The 17,510-nt window shown below is 43.9% G+C and overlaps 1 protein-coding gene across 1 annotated transcript in view; it reads left to right on the top strand.

Moving 5' to 3' along the window:
• Positions 1-17,510, top strand: part of LOC126175112 (uncharacterized) — a 115,344-nt gene that overhangs the window by 24,082 nt on the left and 73,752 nt on the right. The window contains exon 2 of the mRNA XM_049921664.1: positions 11,990-12,169. Coding sequence (XP_049777621.1) covers positions 11,990-12,169 — 180 coding nt within the window. The remainder of the gene's footprint in view (positions 1-11,989; positions 12,170-17,510) is intronic.

Here is a 17,510-nt window from a genome sequence, read left to right as displayed (position 1 = left end):
ACAGGGCGTCCCAAAAAGAATGACCCGATTTTAAATAGAATTACTTATTAGGAAGAAGGGCTTAACACCATCAAATTGCATATTAAATTACTCAGAAAAGACAGAAGTTTATAAAAAGCCATCACAAATGTTAAGTATGTCCTCCATTGGGTGCACGGACGACATATAGCCGATAGCCGAATTCATCCCAGACTGAGCATAAGGTGTCTTCTGTCACTGAAGCTACAGCAGCTGATAATCTGGTTTTTAGTTCATGGGTGTCACGAGGTAAGGGAAGAACGCAAACACATTGTTTAACATATCCCCATAGGAAGAAATCACATGGTGTTAAGTCAGGGGACCTAGGAGGCCAAGAGTGTAAAGCCTGGTCTCGCAGTCGTGTATGCACTATCCAATGTTGAGGCACGTTGGCATTCAGGAAACTGTGCATGTTGTTGTGCCAGTGTGGTGGAGCCCCATCTTGCTGACAGATGAAATTGTCAGAGTCTAGTTGTAGGAATAACCAGCATAGAATTGCAAGATATGATTGTCCTGTTATGGTTTATCCTCAAAAAAGTAGGGTCCATAAACCCTGCTTTGCGGAACAGCACAAAAACATTCACTTTTGGTGAATCACGTTCATGTTGAATTGTTTCATGAGGATTTTCGAGCCCCCAATATACACACATTATGACGATAAACCTTACCGCTAATATGGAAAGTTTCTTCATTGTTCCATGTCCTCTAGAATAGCGTTGCGAAAGTCCACTCGCTGCACTTTGTCAGTATCTTGAAGAGCTTGTGCCAGTTTTAATTGGTATGGTTTGAGGGCTAAACGACAATGTAAGACACGCCACACTGCCATGCGCGGTAGCCCAAGTTCTCGGCTAGCACAACGCGTAGACTTGTGGGGGCTCCGCTGAAATGCTCGTCGGATTTGTTCCACTGTTTGTTTAGGAACCTGTGGCCGGCCAGGACTTTAGCCTTTACAGAGACACCCTGTGTTTTCAAACTGTTTATACCCCTGTCGAATGTTCTTTAGCCGGCCAGAGTGGCCGAGCGGTTAAAGGCGCTACAGTCTGAAACCGCACGACCGCTACGGTCGCAGGTTCGAATCCTGCCTCGGGCATGGATGTGTGTGATGTCCTTAGGTTAGTTAGGTTTAAGTAGCTCTAAGTACTAGGGGACTGATGACCACAGCAGTTGAGTCCCATAGTGCTCAGAGCCATTTGAACCATTTGAATGTTCTTTGGTGATGGTGGTTTAGCATGAAATCGAATATGAAACGCCCGCTGAACTGCGATCACTGATTGAGTACGACTAAATTCAATAACACAATACGCCTTTGTTGTACGGACGCCATATTGTGCGAGATTGGCTGCACGCTCCAGGTCAGCGCTAGTAGCGACATCTAGCAGATTTTTTTTCTGAAACTCTAGGCCATGCCGTTTACATCTAGCGCTGTTTCAGTTACCTAGTGACATTGTCTCAATATTATTACAAGTTAAAATCAGGTCATTCTTTTTGGGACACCCTGTATTAATTAAAGTGTATAGTGGAAAATACAGCATCGGTAGTAAAAAGTCGTTAAGGGAAACGTGTTCGGAATTCATTCTCTAGTGTTTAAGGTTTACAGCCACGTGTGCTTGATAAGAAACTGTAATCGGTCTTTACGAGGTTTCATCTAAACTTACTCTTTTTGCCCTAACCTATGCTCCCGTAGAGACTGTGAAGACAAAATTAGATGGATAAGAGCAGACACAGAGGTATTTAAACAGGAATTCTTCCTGTACTCCACATTTGAAAATTTGAAAGTGATCCGACCTTCAAACTTATTTTATGTCCAAATGGTTCGTTCCTGGACATGGATCCCTTATGAAAACTTTATCTACCGAGTCCCCTCTACAACGCCTAGAAGCCTGGAATAGGAATTGGGAGACACCCTTTGTTGTTATAACTATATAAAGAACAATGAATAAAAAGAAGAGGGAAAGAAACCCTAATAAAGCTCTACAAATCATTGGCAGTACCGCCTGTACTACATGCCAATGCGACATACACAGTAACAGCTATAAATGAACGAAGAATGCAAGCTGTGGGAATGAGTTCTTTGAGAAGAGCTGCCGGCCAGGGTGACCGAGCGGTTCTAGGCGTTACAGTCTGGAACCGCGCGCCGCTACGGTCGCTGGTTCGAATCCTGCCTCGGGCATGGATGTGTGTGATGTCATTAGATTAGTTAGGTTTAAGTAGTTCTAAGTTCTAGGGGACTGATGACCTCAGAAGTTAAGTCCCATAGTGCACAGAGCCATTTGAACCATTTGAGAAGAGCTGCTGGCTACAAGGTGTCTGGTATCATAACAGATACACTCTAAGATTAAAAAAACGAAGCACTACGAACGAGTTATCCGAATGGGATGGAAATTAGTAGATATGATGTACATATACAGACAAACAAATAATTAAACTTTCAGAAAAACTGGATGTTTTGTAGAGTTGTTGGATGCCCTCCCGAGGGCTATCGTGCTCAATTTTTTCCAATTGGTGTGTTAGATCGTCAAAATCTCGAGCTGGTTGGAGAGTCCTGTCCATAATGCTCCAAACATTCTCAGGTGGGGAGAGATCCGGCGACTTTGCTGGCGAAGGTTGGGTTTGAAAAACATGAAAACAAGGAGTAGAAACTCTCGCCGTGTGCCAATGGGCGTTATCTTGCTGAAATGTCAGGATGGCTTGCCACGAAGGGCAACAAAACTGAGCATAGAATATCGCCGACGTACAGCTGTGCTGTAAGGGTGCCGCGAATGACAAAGGTGTCCCACTGTGAAATGAAATCGCACCTCAAACCATCGCTCATGGTTGTCGGGCCATAGAGTGGGCGACAGCCTGGTTGGTATCCCACCGCTGTCCAGGGCGTCTCTTCGCTGGTCATCGGAGGTCAGTTGGAAGCGGGACTCATCACTGAAGACAATTCCTCTTCATTCAATGAGATTCCAGCCCGAAGACGCGTCTGGAGACGCCCTGGACAGCCGTTCGATATCAACTTGACTGTCGCCCGCCACCGAGAAGTGAGGATCTGAGGAGTTATTTCTTTTCATAGCAGGCCACCTTTGGTTGTCATCAACGGCACACTTACAGCACAGCGGTACGTCGATGATGTTCCACGCCCCATCTTATTGCCCTTCATGGCAAGCCATTCTGGGCTTACATTTCAGCAAGATAATGCCCACCTGCACACGGCGAGAGCTTCTAATGCTTGTTTTCATGGTTGCCAAATCCTACTGTGACCAGCACTGTGTGATATCCTGAAGGTTAGTTAGGTTTAAGTAGTTCTATATGATGACCTCAGATGTTAAGTCCCAGAGTGCTTAGAGCCATTTGAACCATTTAGTAGACCCTCAGCTGCATAATCAACAATTCGAGCTGTTGTCAACAGGAATGATGATAAGCATCATTTACGCAATATATATTTAAGCTATTATTCAGTGGCCTCGTGCTGTCGATGAAAACTTCTGGGGTTATTATCCGAATCGTGGTGTCATGTTGTTGCAACGTTTCGACAAATTTCCTTATCATCCTATGGCGAATAGTCGGATTAGGTACATGTCCAGTTTGTTCCTTTACAGCAACTGGACCTTCTGCTGAAGGCCCAAAACGGGTGGAGCGGCGCCTGGGCGCTGAGTCCCGGAGCTGCCTGTCTTTTCCCTCCGCCGCTTTCACATCAGAATGTCCTTGACATATACTTGCTAAGGACACATCCCATGTGAAATTCTGATCGAGACTGCTGTCCTGGTTGACAAGATTTCTAAAACAAACATGTGGCATTCGATGAACCTCTGTTCTGTCACTGCAGACTTGTTAGTTTAGCCCACGTGAACGCTCCTCACATGTTCTGAAGAGCGCTTCGAGACGTATTGCTATGTCTGATCGATGTAATGGACGCCACACTCGCAACTGATGCTGTAGACACCAGGTGCCCATAGCCCTAGATGGTCTTTGACTAACTTGGAACTTAGTCTTGATTTTGATTGTTGACGAGAATTTGACTTTTATGTTCTCCATTATCCTGGCAATCTTGGTTGTGGCCGACCCTGTGTACGGAAGGAACGACAGGCGCTTGGTTTCTCCTTTTGGGTTGTTTTGTTTCTTCTTCTTGGTCGGCTGGAGAGTCCATATTATTTGCATCTTCGACCAGCAGAAGCTGTAACTCGTCGTATACGGCTCACGCTCCTTGTACCAGGATTATTAGAACAAATTTTCATTGCATTGGATGGTGGCAGCTATTTGCATTTATGTACACATGCATGTGTGTCCTCTTACTATAGACAGAATGTCCCAGCTTGAAATCAGGGATCTCTATCACTATGTTTAGGATGACTAGGCGTCCGTTTTTTCTATTTCACGATGAACCTGATGTTTTTGTGTATGCTGTTAGGGAGCCACAGGAATTCTTATTGGTTTCCTTCTCCATGCAGCCAAACCAAGAATGTGACGTCCATATATCTGTAAATCCCTTTGGTGTCAGGTGTGTGATTCTGAAAGCTGTTTCTTCAAGTTGTTCCTTATGTAGGTTATCGATGCCTGGTGCTAGAGGAGATCCCATGGTGACAGCGTCTACCTGTTCATAGAACTTTGTCAAACAGGAAGTAGCTGGTGGTGAATGCGTGTTGAAACAGTTTTACCATGTCGCTCTCAAAGTGATTCTAGTAATACAGTAGGATCTTCTAGCTGTACCGACGTGAAGAGAAGTGACGTTGAAGTTGACTAATAGATCATTCACTTTCACTGACGTTTTTTTTTTTTTTTTTTCGACGTAGAGTGAAAAGTTGTGCATGAGAAGTTTTGGTAGCTGTGCTAGGTGTATGATTATGCCTTACGTTGGCGAATTTTTAATGTTCAGTATCTGACATAGTGGAATTCCCTCTCTGTGCATTTACGGGAAGCCATAAAGCCATGGTGTTACTGGTGGTCTGGGGTAAACCAGTTGGCCATATCTCCGTGTGGCATCATAGCTAGTTGATACTGTCCAGGGGGCAATCATTCAGGTTCAGAGGTTGGTAATGGGAGATCCACAGTCATCCGACAGGGACAGCGACCAGCGCCAGCCAACTAATAGCCACACTAGTGCCATGTCCCCTGAGCTGAGGCACCTCCGGTGCTAAGGGTCACGAGGACAAAGCGATCGCCCAACCGCAGTTGTGTCCAGTTCCTACAGAGTGGAAGACGGTTTCTTGGTGAATTGTTGTGTAGCTATAGTCTAGATCATTCTAGTATCGACACAGTGTAGTCGCAGCATTCTTTACGAAAAACTTGTATCTGGAAATCATCAAGGAGTCATCTTATTGAAGTTAAGTATAACATAATAATTTCCGAGAGCTTGTGTTCTCTCATTCCTTTTATTCTGCATCAGTACCATGCACTGTCCCGACAGGTCATGAGTACTTTTGGCAACGAGATCATATGGTCACTTCACCTTGTCTGGACCTGAGTTGTTGAGGAGTGAGATGGTATTCCTTGTCACATTTGGTGTAGAATACTTCTTCATTTGGTTCTATTCTGGATACTGGAATAGCATCTCAAACGTTTGCCAACATTCCACTGTCTGTAACAGCATTGTTGCATTGCCTTTGTCAGCTGCTAGGACGAATGTGTCATTATCCTCAAAAAGGGCATGTATAGCTTGCATTCTGCCACTGAGACAGTATGCTTTGGCGTTTTGGCTTTCTCAAGGGCCCTGCTGGTCTCCCTACTGAACTGTTCAGTGGTATCAGAGGGGAGACCACACATGGCTTGCTAGAAGCTGCTACTAATCTCTCACTTAGGTGATATGATCTTGGACCTGGTGGAAAAATCAGACGTTTTTTCCAGAACGGATGTTGTCGCCTTATCCAGTTCTTTTCCCGTCAAACTGATGGTAGTCCTCGACTCACTTGTGTCGGCGTTCTGCAGGCAAGCACCTGGAAGTCGGCGGAACTTGTATTATTTCAGGGTAGCTTTCTGCTTGCAGATTTCCTTCTGTGTGCAGGCCCACTAACAGCCAGGACTGCTAGGATAATGGAGACACACAACATAAAAACCATTTTCCACTCAACAGTTAAAACCGAGATTATGCTCGTGTCAGTCGAAGATCAACTAGAGCTATGGGCACTTGGCGTCTCATCATGAGTTGCGAGTGTGGCATGCGGTACATTGGCCAGATGCAGCGACATAACTCACAGCACAGCTCAAAACATGTGAGGGGCGTTCACCTCAGCTGAACCGACAAGTATGCAGTGCACAGCACACCATCAATGAAGGCCACATGTTTGTTTTTGAACAAACAAAGGTGCAGTGCCACACCAACTGGTTCTGGGGTACGTTCATCAAAGAGGCAATGGAAATAAGAGTACACAACGATCTTGTCAACTGGGATAGTAGTTTCCAATTGAGTTCCACATGGATGTGGTGTTTGTAAAAATACATCAGCAACAGAATGAGATTTTCACTCTGCAGCGGAGTGTGCGCTGATATGAAACTTCCTGGCAGATTAAAACTGTGTGCCGGACCGAGACTCGAACTCGGAACCTTTGCCTTTCGCGGGCAAGTGCTCTACCAACTGAGTTACCCAAGCATGACCCACGCCCCGCCCTCACAACTTTATTTCTGCGAGTACCTCGTCTCCTTCTAAACTTTACAGAAGCTCTCCTCCGAACCTTGCACAACTAGCACTCCTGAAAGAAAGGATACAGTGGAGACATGGCTTAGCTACAGCCTGGGGGATGTTTCCAGAATGAGATTTTCACTCTGGAGCGGAGTGTGCGCTGATATGAAACTTCCTGGCAGATTAAAACTGTGTGCCGGACCGAGACTCGAACTCGGGACCTTTGCCTTTCGCGGGCAAGTGCTCTACCAACTGAGCTACCCAAGCACGACTCACGCCCCGCCCTCAAAAAGGTTCCCAGTTCGAGTCTCGGTCCGGCACACAGTTTTAATCTGCCAGGAAGTTTCACATCAGCAACACTCTGACGTGAAAGCAGCAGAGGCAGTGGTTGGAATATCATCTATCCTGGCGGCATGCGACTGGCCGATCCACTGATCCCTCAGCAGAGGGCCTGTGGACGTACATTGCTATCAATAAACGAACTGGACGTGAACTCAACAGTTATCCTGAAGATGACGAGTAAAATTTCGTTTAAAAATTTGTAACAAGACGACTGTGCTGATAGTCTGAGAAGATTTCATCACTGAAATTCGGTGAGAAAGCCTGCAGTCCCATAAAGTTGTGTCTTTAATCCATGGTGTAATTCTGGCTTCTCTTTCTTGTACCTTTGTGTCACATCGATGCAGGGTCGGCATGGCTAGTAAGTGATTTGGGATAGTTAATTTAAGTGGTGGCCAGATGCTCTTCCTATTGACACTACATAAGCCCCCCCTTCTCCCATCCCAGGACGGACTTGTGTACCTCAGTTGTGTGCATTTAGTGTTATTCCTGTGAAAGTGTGAGAGAGTTTTCTAAACATTTGTGAACTGTGTAACTGAAGTGTTACTGGGGTATCAGCCCAGTATTCACCTAGTGAGGCGTGGGAAACCGCCCAAACAGCACATCCAGGCTGGCCTGCACACAGACCCTCGTCGTTTATCCGCTGGGTGGATTCAGTCTGGGCCCGCACACCTCCCCGTTCCGGAAGCGGCGCTTTAATGCGCGTGGCTATCTGGGTATGTTGTGTGATTATCGTGGCTGTTTGGAGATAATTTATACCTAATTTCCAGATTTCATTAACCATGACAGCAACTACCATATTTGCATTTATTTCACCTGGCAAGATTAGAGGCAACAGAGCCTGGCTTATTTTGGAGCAGGCATCTTTAGAGACACTATAGTGTGTACGGTACATGAGGTGTGCACCACAACGTTGTTCTTGATGTAGACACCGGTTCAAAAACCCGTTTGATGCAGGTCTCTACGCTAGTCTGTCCAGGGCAAGCCCTTTTATTTATGCATAATTTCTGTTTTGCATATTTAATGTATCGTTGACAGTTGAAAAGGTTATACGTGTTTTAGAGAGCTCGGTGAATTTTTGCTTTCGAAAAAGATACATCAAAGAATTTGCATTAAATTTTGCTTGAAAAATGGAATAAAGTGCAGTATCGCGTTCGAAACATTGACTGTGGCTTTTGGCGAATTTCCTACGACTAAGACAAGGGTTTACGAGTAGGATAAACGTTTCAACGAGGGTCGAGAAGACGAAAACGACGACCGCCCGGACGCCCGAACACATCAGTTACTGACCACAATGTGGAAGAAGTAAAGAAGAAAATGCTTCTGGAAAATCGCCAAATCACTATCAGAGAGGTTGCTGGCGACATCGGCACTTTCTTTGGCTCGGGCCAAGCAATTTTTTCGGATGTTTTGGGCATGAAACGTGAAGCAGCAAAATTACCAAATGTAACGTTGCGTAGACCTCTCTCAGGAACTGCTGAATCAAGTCGACAGCAATCCAGAACTTCTATAGAAGGTTACAACAGGTGACGAAACATGGGTATATGGGTGCGATGCCGAAACCAAGGCCCAATTGCCCCAATGAAAAATACCTGAAGACCAAAGACCGAAAAGAATTCGACGAATTCGATCATGTGTGAAGGTTCTTCTCATTCTTCCGTCCGATTACAACGGGAAAGTGCATCATGAGTTCCTGCCTTTTGGTCGTACGGTCAATAAGGAACTCTACCTGGAAGTTATGCGCCATCTGCCTGAAGCCGTCTGACGAAAACGACCATAATCGTGGCGAAACCACTCATGGAAACTGAATCTCGTTAATTAATGCTTCTGCTCACACCTCATTGCTTATCTGTGATTTTCTGACAAGAAACAAAACAGTTATGATGCCTCAGCGACCATATTTATTGGGCATGGCCCATTTTTGTAAATGCATTTTTGTAAATGCATTTGAAAACTGCTTCCCCAAGAAACTAGTTAAATATACTCGTAAGAAACCTTGTAACAAACCATGGCTTACTAAGGGTATAAAAATATCTTGTAACCGGAAAAGGGAAATGTATCTGACAGCAAGAAAGAGTAGTGACCCAGAAACTATCGAACATTATAAAAACTACTGTGTTATATTAAGAAAAGTTATTAAAAAATCCAGAAGTATGTGTATCATGTCTGAAATCAGCAACTCTAATAATAAAATTAAAACAATTTGGAATATTATTAAAAGAGAAACAGGTCAACCAAGAGCACAGGAAGACAGTATTACCATCAAATCGAATGAAAACTTTACGAACAAAAAGTCAGAAGTTGAAAATATTTTTAATAATCATTTTCTAAATGTTGTGGATATAGTAGGATCCAGCTGTTCATTAGAAGATGCTAGGCTGTTAATGGAAGAGGCCATACCTATGCAATTTGATACAATTGAAATCTCACCCACTTCTCCCTCTGAAATTAGAAAAATAATAAACTTGCTTAAAAGCAAAAACTCACATGGAATTGATGGCATTTCCAGCAAAATACTAAAAGCTTGTTCTCAACAGATAAGTAAGATTCTCAGCCACCTGTGTAATAGCTCTCTGGAACAGGGCATTTTCCCTGATAGACTGAAATATGCTATTGTTATACCTTTGCATAAAAAGGGGGATAGATCTGATGTCAACAAGTACCGTCCAATCTCCCTTCTAACAGCTTTATCCAAAATTTTTGAGAAAGTAATGTATTCAAGAGTAGCTTCACATATCTGTAACAATGAAGTACTAACAAAATGTCAGTTTGGTTTCCAGAAAGGTTTTTCAACAGAAAATGCCATATATGCTTTCACCAATCAAATTTTGAATGATCTGAATAACCGAACACCACCCATTGGGATTTTTTGTGATCTCTCAAAGGCTTTTGATTGTGTAAATCATGAAATTCTGCTAGACAAGCTCAAGTATTGTGGCATGAGTAGGACAGTGCACAAATGGTTTAATTCGTACCTAACTGGAAGAGTGCAGAAAGTTGAAATAAGTAGTTCTCATAATATGCAAAGATCATCACATTCCTCAAACTGGGGAACTATCAAGAATGGGGTTCCACAAGGGTCAGTCTTGGGTCCTTTGCTGTTCTTAATATATATAAATGACTTGCCATTCTATATTCATGAAGAGGCAAAGTTAGTTCTCTTTGCTGATGATACAAGTATAGTAATCACACCTGACAAACAAGAATTAACTGATGAAATTGTCAATACTGTCTTTCAGAAAATTACTAAGTGGTTCCTTGTAAACGGACTCTCACTGAATTTTGATAAGACACAGTACATACAGTTCCGTACAGTGAATGGTATGACGCCATTAATAAATATAGACCTTAATCAGAAGCATATAGCTAAGGTAGAATATTCCAAATTTTTAGGTGTGTCCATTGATGAGAGATTAAATTGGAAGAAACACATTGATGATCTGCTGAAACGTTTGAGTTCAGCTACTTATGCAATAAGGGTCATTGCAAATTTTGGTGATAAACATCTTAGTAAATTAGCTTACTACGCCTATTTTCACTCGTTGCTTTCATATGGCATCATATTTTGGGGTAATTCATCACTGAGGAATAAAGTATTTATTGCACAAAAGCGTGTAATCAGAATAATAGCTGGAGTCCACCCAAGATCGTCCTGCAGACATTTATTTAAGGATTTAGGGATATTCACAGTAGCTTCTCAGTATATATACTCTCTTATGAAATTTGTTATTAACAACCAAACCGAATTCAAAAGTAATAGCAGTGTGCATAACTACAATACTAGGAGAAAGGATGATCTTCACTATTCAAGATTAAATCTAACTTTGGCACAGAAAGGGGTGAATTATACTGGCACTAAAGTCTTTGGTCACTTACCAAATAGTATCAAAAATCTGACAGATAACCAACAAGTATTTAAGAAGAAATTAAAAGAATTTCTAAATGACAACTCCTTCTACTCCATAGAGGAATTTTTAGATATAAATTAAAAAAAAATTAAAAAAAATAAAAATAAAAAAACACAAAAAATGAAAAAGTTGTTATATTAACTTAAGTATGTTGTTAAATTAACTTAATTATGTCATGTATTGGAAAATTTGACTCGTTCCACATCATTACGAAATATCGTATTCATGATCCATGGAACTAGTATTAATCTAATCTAATCTAATCTAATCTAATCTTCTGACTTCTATCCATTCCCAAGACTTAAGAGAACCATGAAAGGACATAGTTTTGCCATCATTGATGAAATGACAACAGAATTGCTGAAGGAAATTAACATTGTGATGAAAAGTGAGTTCAAGATGTGCTTCCAAGATTGGAAAAAAGCTCTGACACTAGTGTATTATATCTGAGGGGCATTGCTGAGAAGGAGACAAAGCTGATGTTGAATAAATAAAGATTCTTTAAGAAAAACAAAAATTGCTATTACTTTCTGATTACACCTCATACATACTTAAGACACAATACACACATTCGTGAAGAAAATGTGCCAGTCTATCAGATAAAAGTGAACCTTTCCAACTAGGCAGCTGAACCTGTCCCTCAGATACTCCCTGCCTACCTCAATATATGGCTTTACTTTGATAACTGTTACTTTTATCTTAATAATACCTAAATTTATCTGTTAGTGGTAAATTAATGCCTATGTGTATGCTGACAGAATTATCATGAAGGAAGAACAAGAAGAAGAAAATTTCCATTAAAGATGCATGGTAAAATGAAACAAGACAATATTTTATGAGTAATTGTGCAATGTGGTCAGAGAAAACCAGCTTGCATGCCTCCTCAGACTTCTGAAACGCCGGCCGTGGTGGCTGAGCGGTTCTAGGCACTTCAGTCCGGAGCCATGCGACTGCTGCGGTCGCAGGTTCAAATCCTGTCTCGGGCATGGATGTGTGTGATGTCCTTAGGTTAGTCAGGGTTAAGTACAGTTCTAAGTTCAAGGGGACTGATGACCTCAGATGTTAAGTCCCATAGTGCTCAGAGCCATTTGAACCATTTGAATTACTGAAACACTTTAATTCTGTGCAGGATGGGTACCCGTGTAGCAGCTACTGCTGGGCATTTCCCAGACAAGAGCCTATCAGGAGTGCCACGACTACTGGAAGATCTCGCTCGGCTTGCCGAGGATCACGATTCTGCAGACATCGTCTTTCTTGTGGGGCGAGAGGAGGTCCCTGTTTATGCTCACAGGCTTATACTCATGGTCAGGTACAGTATATGGACTCTTTTTTATTGTTATGTATAGTCTCACCAGTTAGTTGGGAGTTACTAAATACATGTCATATGGTGGTGCAATGCAATTCTTTTTAAAAGTTAATTTTACAAGGAAACAAAATGGCTGACCAGCACTTACATTCAAAAGCAAATAAAAACAGAAAAAAACTATCCTAAGTTTTGGAATTATTAGTCACTTGCTGAGGGAGGAAACAAGGATCGGTTGACAAAGGTTACTCAGACCCCAAGTTGAGAGGGGTTCCATCCATTGTGAGGGCAAGAGGAGACAAAGATGAAGGGAGAGGTGTAAGAAAGAGTTGGTAGTCACATTTAGTACATTGGTGAGCACTGTGTCAACTTTAGACCACAGACAAAAGAAGTACAGAGATACAAGTAAAGATACATTAAGTTCAAGAGAAATGAGAAGTGAAAAGAATAGTGCAACAAAAAACTAGGATAAAAGCAGAATAGGGGGCATTAGAAAACCAAAAGGAGAGAGAGATAGGGAAACATGAAGATAAAAGAAGATAAATAAATGCTACAAAGCAGCAGGTATGTTAATGAAGGTTAAGTGAGGAAGGGTGGTGTCACACATGGATATGTTGTTGATGAAGTTCCCAGTAAACTAGTGTTAGGTTGGAGGATCCAAATGTCCCATGTGGTACAGCAGACACTCAGGACCCTTCATTCATCCTGTAGACCATGCTCAGCAACTTGTTACTGTCTGTAAACACAGACAATTCTGTCTCCTTTCATCTGCTCAGCTCAGAATTTCACCTCCTGACGTGGCATTCAGTCAGCACTGAGGGGCCTGCTGGGACCTGAGGGGAGAGTTTACATTATCTGAACAATGACATGGTGATGCCACATCAATGAAATCTGCTTCCTGTACACACACACACACACACACACACACACACACACACACACACACACACACACACACACTGATGAGCCAAAGAAACTGGTACATGTGCCTAATATCATGTAGGACCCCCATGAACATACAGAAGTGCCGCATCACAATGTGACATGGATGCGACTAATGTCTGAATTACTGCTGGAGGGAATTGACTCGATGAATCCTGCAGGCTGTCCATAAATCCATAAGAGTATGAGGGGGTGAAGATCTATTCTGAACAGCACGTTGCAAGGCATTGCAGGTGTGCTTAATAATGTTCATGTCTGGGGAGTTTGGTGGCCAGCAGAAGTGTTCCTGGAGCCACTATGTAGCAATTCTGGAGGTGCGGGGTGTCGCATTGACCTGCTGGAATTGCCCAAGTCTGTCAGAATGCACAATGGGCATCAATGGATGCAGGTGATCAGACAGGATGCTTACATATGTGTCACCCGTCACAGTTATATCTACACATATCAGGGGTTCCATATCATTCCAACTGCACATGTCCAGCTCCATTGCAGAGCCTCCGTAAGCTTGAACCGCCCCCAGGTGACATGTAGGATCCATGGATTCTTGAGGTTGTCTCAATACCCATTCATGTCCATCCACTCGATGCAATTAGAAACGAGACTCGTCTGACCAGACAACATGTTTCCAGTCATCAACAGTCCAATGTCAGTGTCGATGGGCTCAGGCGAGGAGTAAAACTTTATTTCGTGCAGTCATCAGCGATACATGAGTGGGCCTTCAGTTCTGAAAGCCCATACTGATGATGTTTCGTTGAATGGTTCTCACACTGACACTTGTTGATGGCCCAGCAGTGAAATCTACAGCAATTTGCGGAAGGGTTGCACTTCTGTCACGTTGAATGATTCTCTTCAGTCGTCTTTCATCCCATTCTTGTATAATCTTTTTTCAGCCATAGCGTTGTCGGAGATTTGATATTTTATCAGCTTCCTGAGATTCACAGTACACTTATGAAATTGGTTGTATGGGAAAATCCCCACTTCATCACTACCTCAGTGATGCTGTGTCGCATCACTCATGTGTCAACTATAACACCACATTCAAACTCACTCAAATCTTGATAACCTGCCATTGTAGCAGCAGTAACTAATCTAACCACTGCACGAGACACTTGTTGTCTTATATAGGCTTTTCCGACCAAAGTGCTGTATTCTGCCTGTTTACATGTCTCTGCATTTGAATACACATGCCTATACCAGATTCTTTGGTGCTTCAGTTTGCAGGTGACTGAAAAGTACATCGTGGAGAGTATGTGTTACCAATATTAGTGACACATAAAGAAGAGATGCGACTCATAGTCAAGCAACATAGGGGCACCAACGTATCTTTTGGTGCAGCACTTGGCGAGCATGCTAAGACCTTATGTGGGGAAATGTGTGCACCATATCTGGAACTTGACGGACTTCATTGGCTGCCTGAAGGAGATGACAGTACAAGAATCCGACATCATGGCCAGCTTCGATGTCGTCTCATTATTCACACGTGTCCCGCTGGAAGATTCTCTCCACTTAATCAGTGAGAAATTAGGGCCTGAACTGACACAACTATTCAGGCATGTGTTAACATCTACGTACTTTGTCTTCAATGGTCAATACTACGAGCAGACCGACGGAGTAGCCATGGGGAGCCCGCTCTCCCCAGTGGTGGCCAACCTGTTCGTGGAGAGTTTCGAAGAGGAAGCACTGGAAGCCGCCGAACTGAAACTTGTATGAAACTTCCTGGCAGATTAAAACTGTGTGCCCGACCGAGACTCGAACTCGGGACCTTTGCTTTTCGCGGGCAAGTGCTCTACCATCTGAGCTACCGAAGCACGACTCACGCCTGGTCTCACAGCTTTACTTCTGCCAGTATCTCGTCTCCTACCTTCCAAACTTTACAGAAGCTCTCCTGCGAACCATGCAGAACTAGCACTCCTAAAAGAAAGGATATTGCGGAGACATGGCTTAGCCACAGCCTGGGGGATGTTTCCAGAATGAGATTTTCACTCTGCAGCGGAGTGTGCGCTGATATGAAACTTCCTGGCAGATTAAAACTGTGTGCCCGACCAAGACTCGAACTCGGGATCTTTGCCCGCGAAAGGCAAAGGTCCAGAGTTCGAGTCTCGGTCGGGCACACAGTTTTAATCTGCCAGGAAGTTTCATATCAGTGCACACACCGCTGCAGAGTGAAAATCTCATTCTGAAACCTGTATGCTTCTTTCGCTATGTGGACGACACGTTTGTCATCTGGCCACATGGACAGGAACAGCTACAGATTTTTCTACAACATCTAAATTCAGTCCACAGTAACATTTGGTTCACCATGGAGACTGAGAAAGATGGAAAACTACCCTTTCTTGATGTCCTAGTGGAACGTAGGTCTGATGGCTCACTGGGACACAGTGTGTACCGCAAGCCTACACACACTGACCTGTACCTACAGGCCTCCAGCTGCCACATCCGGTGCAGCTTAATGGAATGCTCAACACCTTGGTACATAGAACACACTCAATCTCTGATGAACAGAACTTGCCAATGGAACTCAAACACCTGGGTACCGTGTTCCGCAAGAATGGGTATGACAACCACCAAATCCAAAGGGCCTTCCGACAACAGAAGTGCAGCGAGAACCGAGATGAAGAACAACCCGAAGAAGAGAAGCAAGTTCGGGCCTTTCTGCCGCTTGCTGGCAATGTGTCGTCAAAAATAGGGGGACTGTTAAGGCGACACAAGATTGACACAGTCTGCTGAACGCCAGCAAAGATTCGTGACCTACTAGGAATGGCAAAAGATGACGTAAGCCTTAAGAAAGCAGACGTATACAAAATCCGGTGTGGCTGTGGCAAATCCTACATCGGCCAAACACTTCGCACGATCGAGGACCGATGCAAGGAACATGAACGTCACACCCGCTTACGCCAACCCAGCCATTCCGCCCTAGCAGAGCACTGCATTGAAACCGGACACACAGCGAAATTCGAAGAGACAAAATTCTGACAGCCACAAGTGCCTACTGGGACAGTATCTACAAGGAGGCCATAGAAATTCACGTAACAGATAACCTCATCAACAGCAACACCGGGTTTCAACTTAGCAAGGCCTGGAAACCATTATTAAACACCATCAAAGAGCAATGGCGCGAGCGGACGCGAGATCCTTCTGCGACGGCGGACAGAGATGAACTGTGGCGCCTACCACCAGACGTAGCTGCAGCTAGCCCCCCCCCCCCCTCCCCCTCCCACCACGCGGCACTCCGCTGGCCGTCCGCACCGGGGTACGACTCAGGACACCGCGGACATAAATACCACGGACACAGAGCGGAAAGATCATTCCATCAGCATCACCTGATGATGGCGGAACGGTTATTCTCCGAAATATCATGGAACTTCGACGATCAGGTCCGGTTGGACACCCTAGAACCTTGGATACAGCACATTCGCCGGGAAAGCCTCAGATCACATAGGTTTGACATTGTCTGCATAGGAAATTGGAAGCAAGAATGATTAGCATTTAACACCCCCTTGATAACTTTTGTAAAAGGTGATATACATATGCAACCAATCTAGGCACAACCTGTTTTATTCACAACTAGTGATATACATATAGGATGCTCTTCAGAAACAGTGCAATCAAGTCAATACTCCACAGCAAAGTCCATTCCTTGCAGTGTCAATGGCTTGTCTGTTACAAGAGACCACAATATAAACACCAATAGCACCCTCACTGCACACTCCACAGATTGAACCACAACTGACCCAGGCAGCCTCTGGGCTGGCTTAAGTATATGCTGGATTCTGGTGTGGTCTCATTAGAGAGCATCCCTGATGACAAGTGCCCTCTTGAATAGTGGTGCCACTGCGGTCGACAGTAATGTTATGTCTGCTATTTGGTTTCCATAGCGACATCAGATAATATCACTACAACCCTCCCCAACCCCCTCACCGCCACGCCAAATCCCAAGCAGCGACCGACTCTCAGGGAGAAGATGCAGAAGTGCATGATCCAGAATGGACCAATCCTGGGAAAGGCAGTGGGTCTATGCCCATGTGAATCACTGCAGAAAGCCAGGGCAGGGAGAAGCTCAATGGAAGATCCACAAATAGACACAGGACTGGAGCGTCAGTCCGGGACAGCAAAGCAAGTGGCTGCTGACCAGAATGGTGAAGGCAAAGTTGATTTCAATGGCAACTAGGAAGTCTATAGGTTGAAGGTTCAATAAACATCACAGTGGAGATCACCCATGGATCCAGATTGGTTGGTGTCTGAAATTACCAGCCCACACCATGGTACCTATCTGGAAGGCAGAGAGCTCGGCAATGATGAGTGCTGGCAGTTTGAACTGCACATCCAAGACAGTGCTCTTGGGACAACCCTATGTCAGGTTGTCACCATTTATTGGGGTGGCCCTGTAAGTTGCTAGAAAATGACA

The sequence above is a fragment of the Schistocerca cancellata genome, chromosome 3 (assembly GCF_023864275.1).
Source record: "Schistocerca cancellata isolate TAMUIC-IGC-003103 chromosome 3, iqSchCanc2.1, whole genome shotgun sequence".
NCBI lineage: Eukaryota > Metazoa > Arthropoda > Insecta > Orthoptera > Acrididae > Schistocerca > Schistocerca cancellata.
The sequence above is the reverse complement of the archived record's forward strand: the minus strand, read 5'-3'. Positions and strand labels throughout refer to the sequence as shown.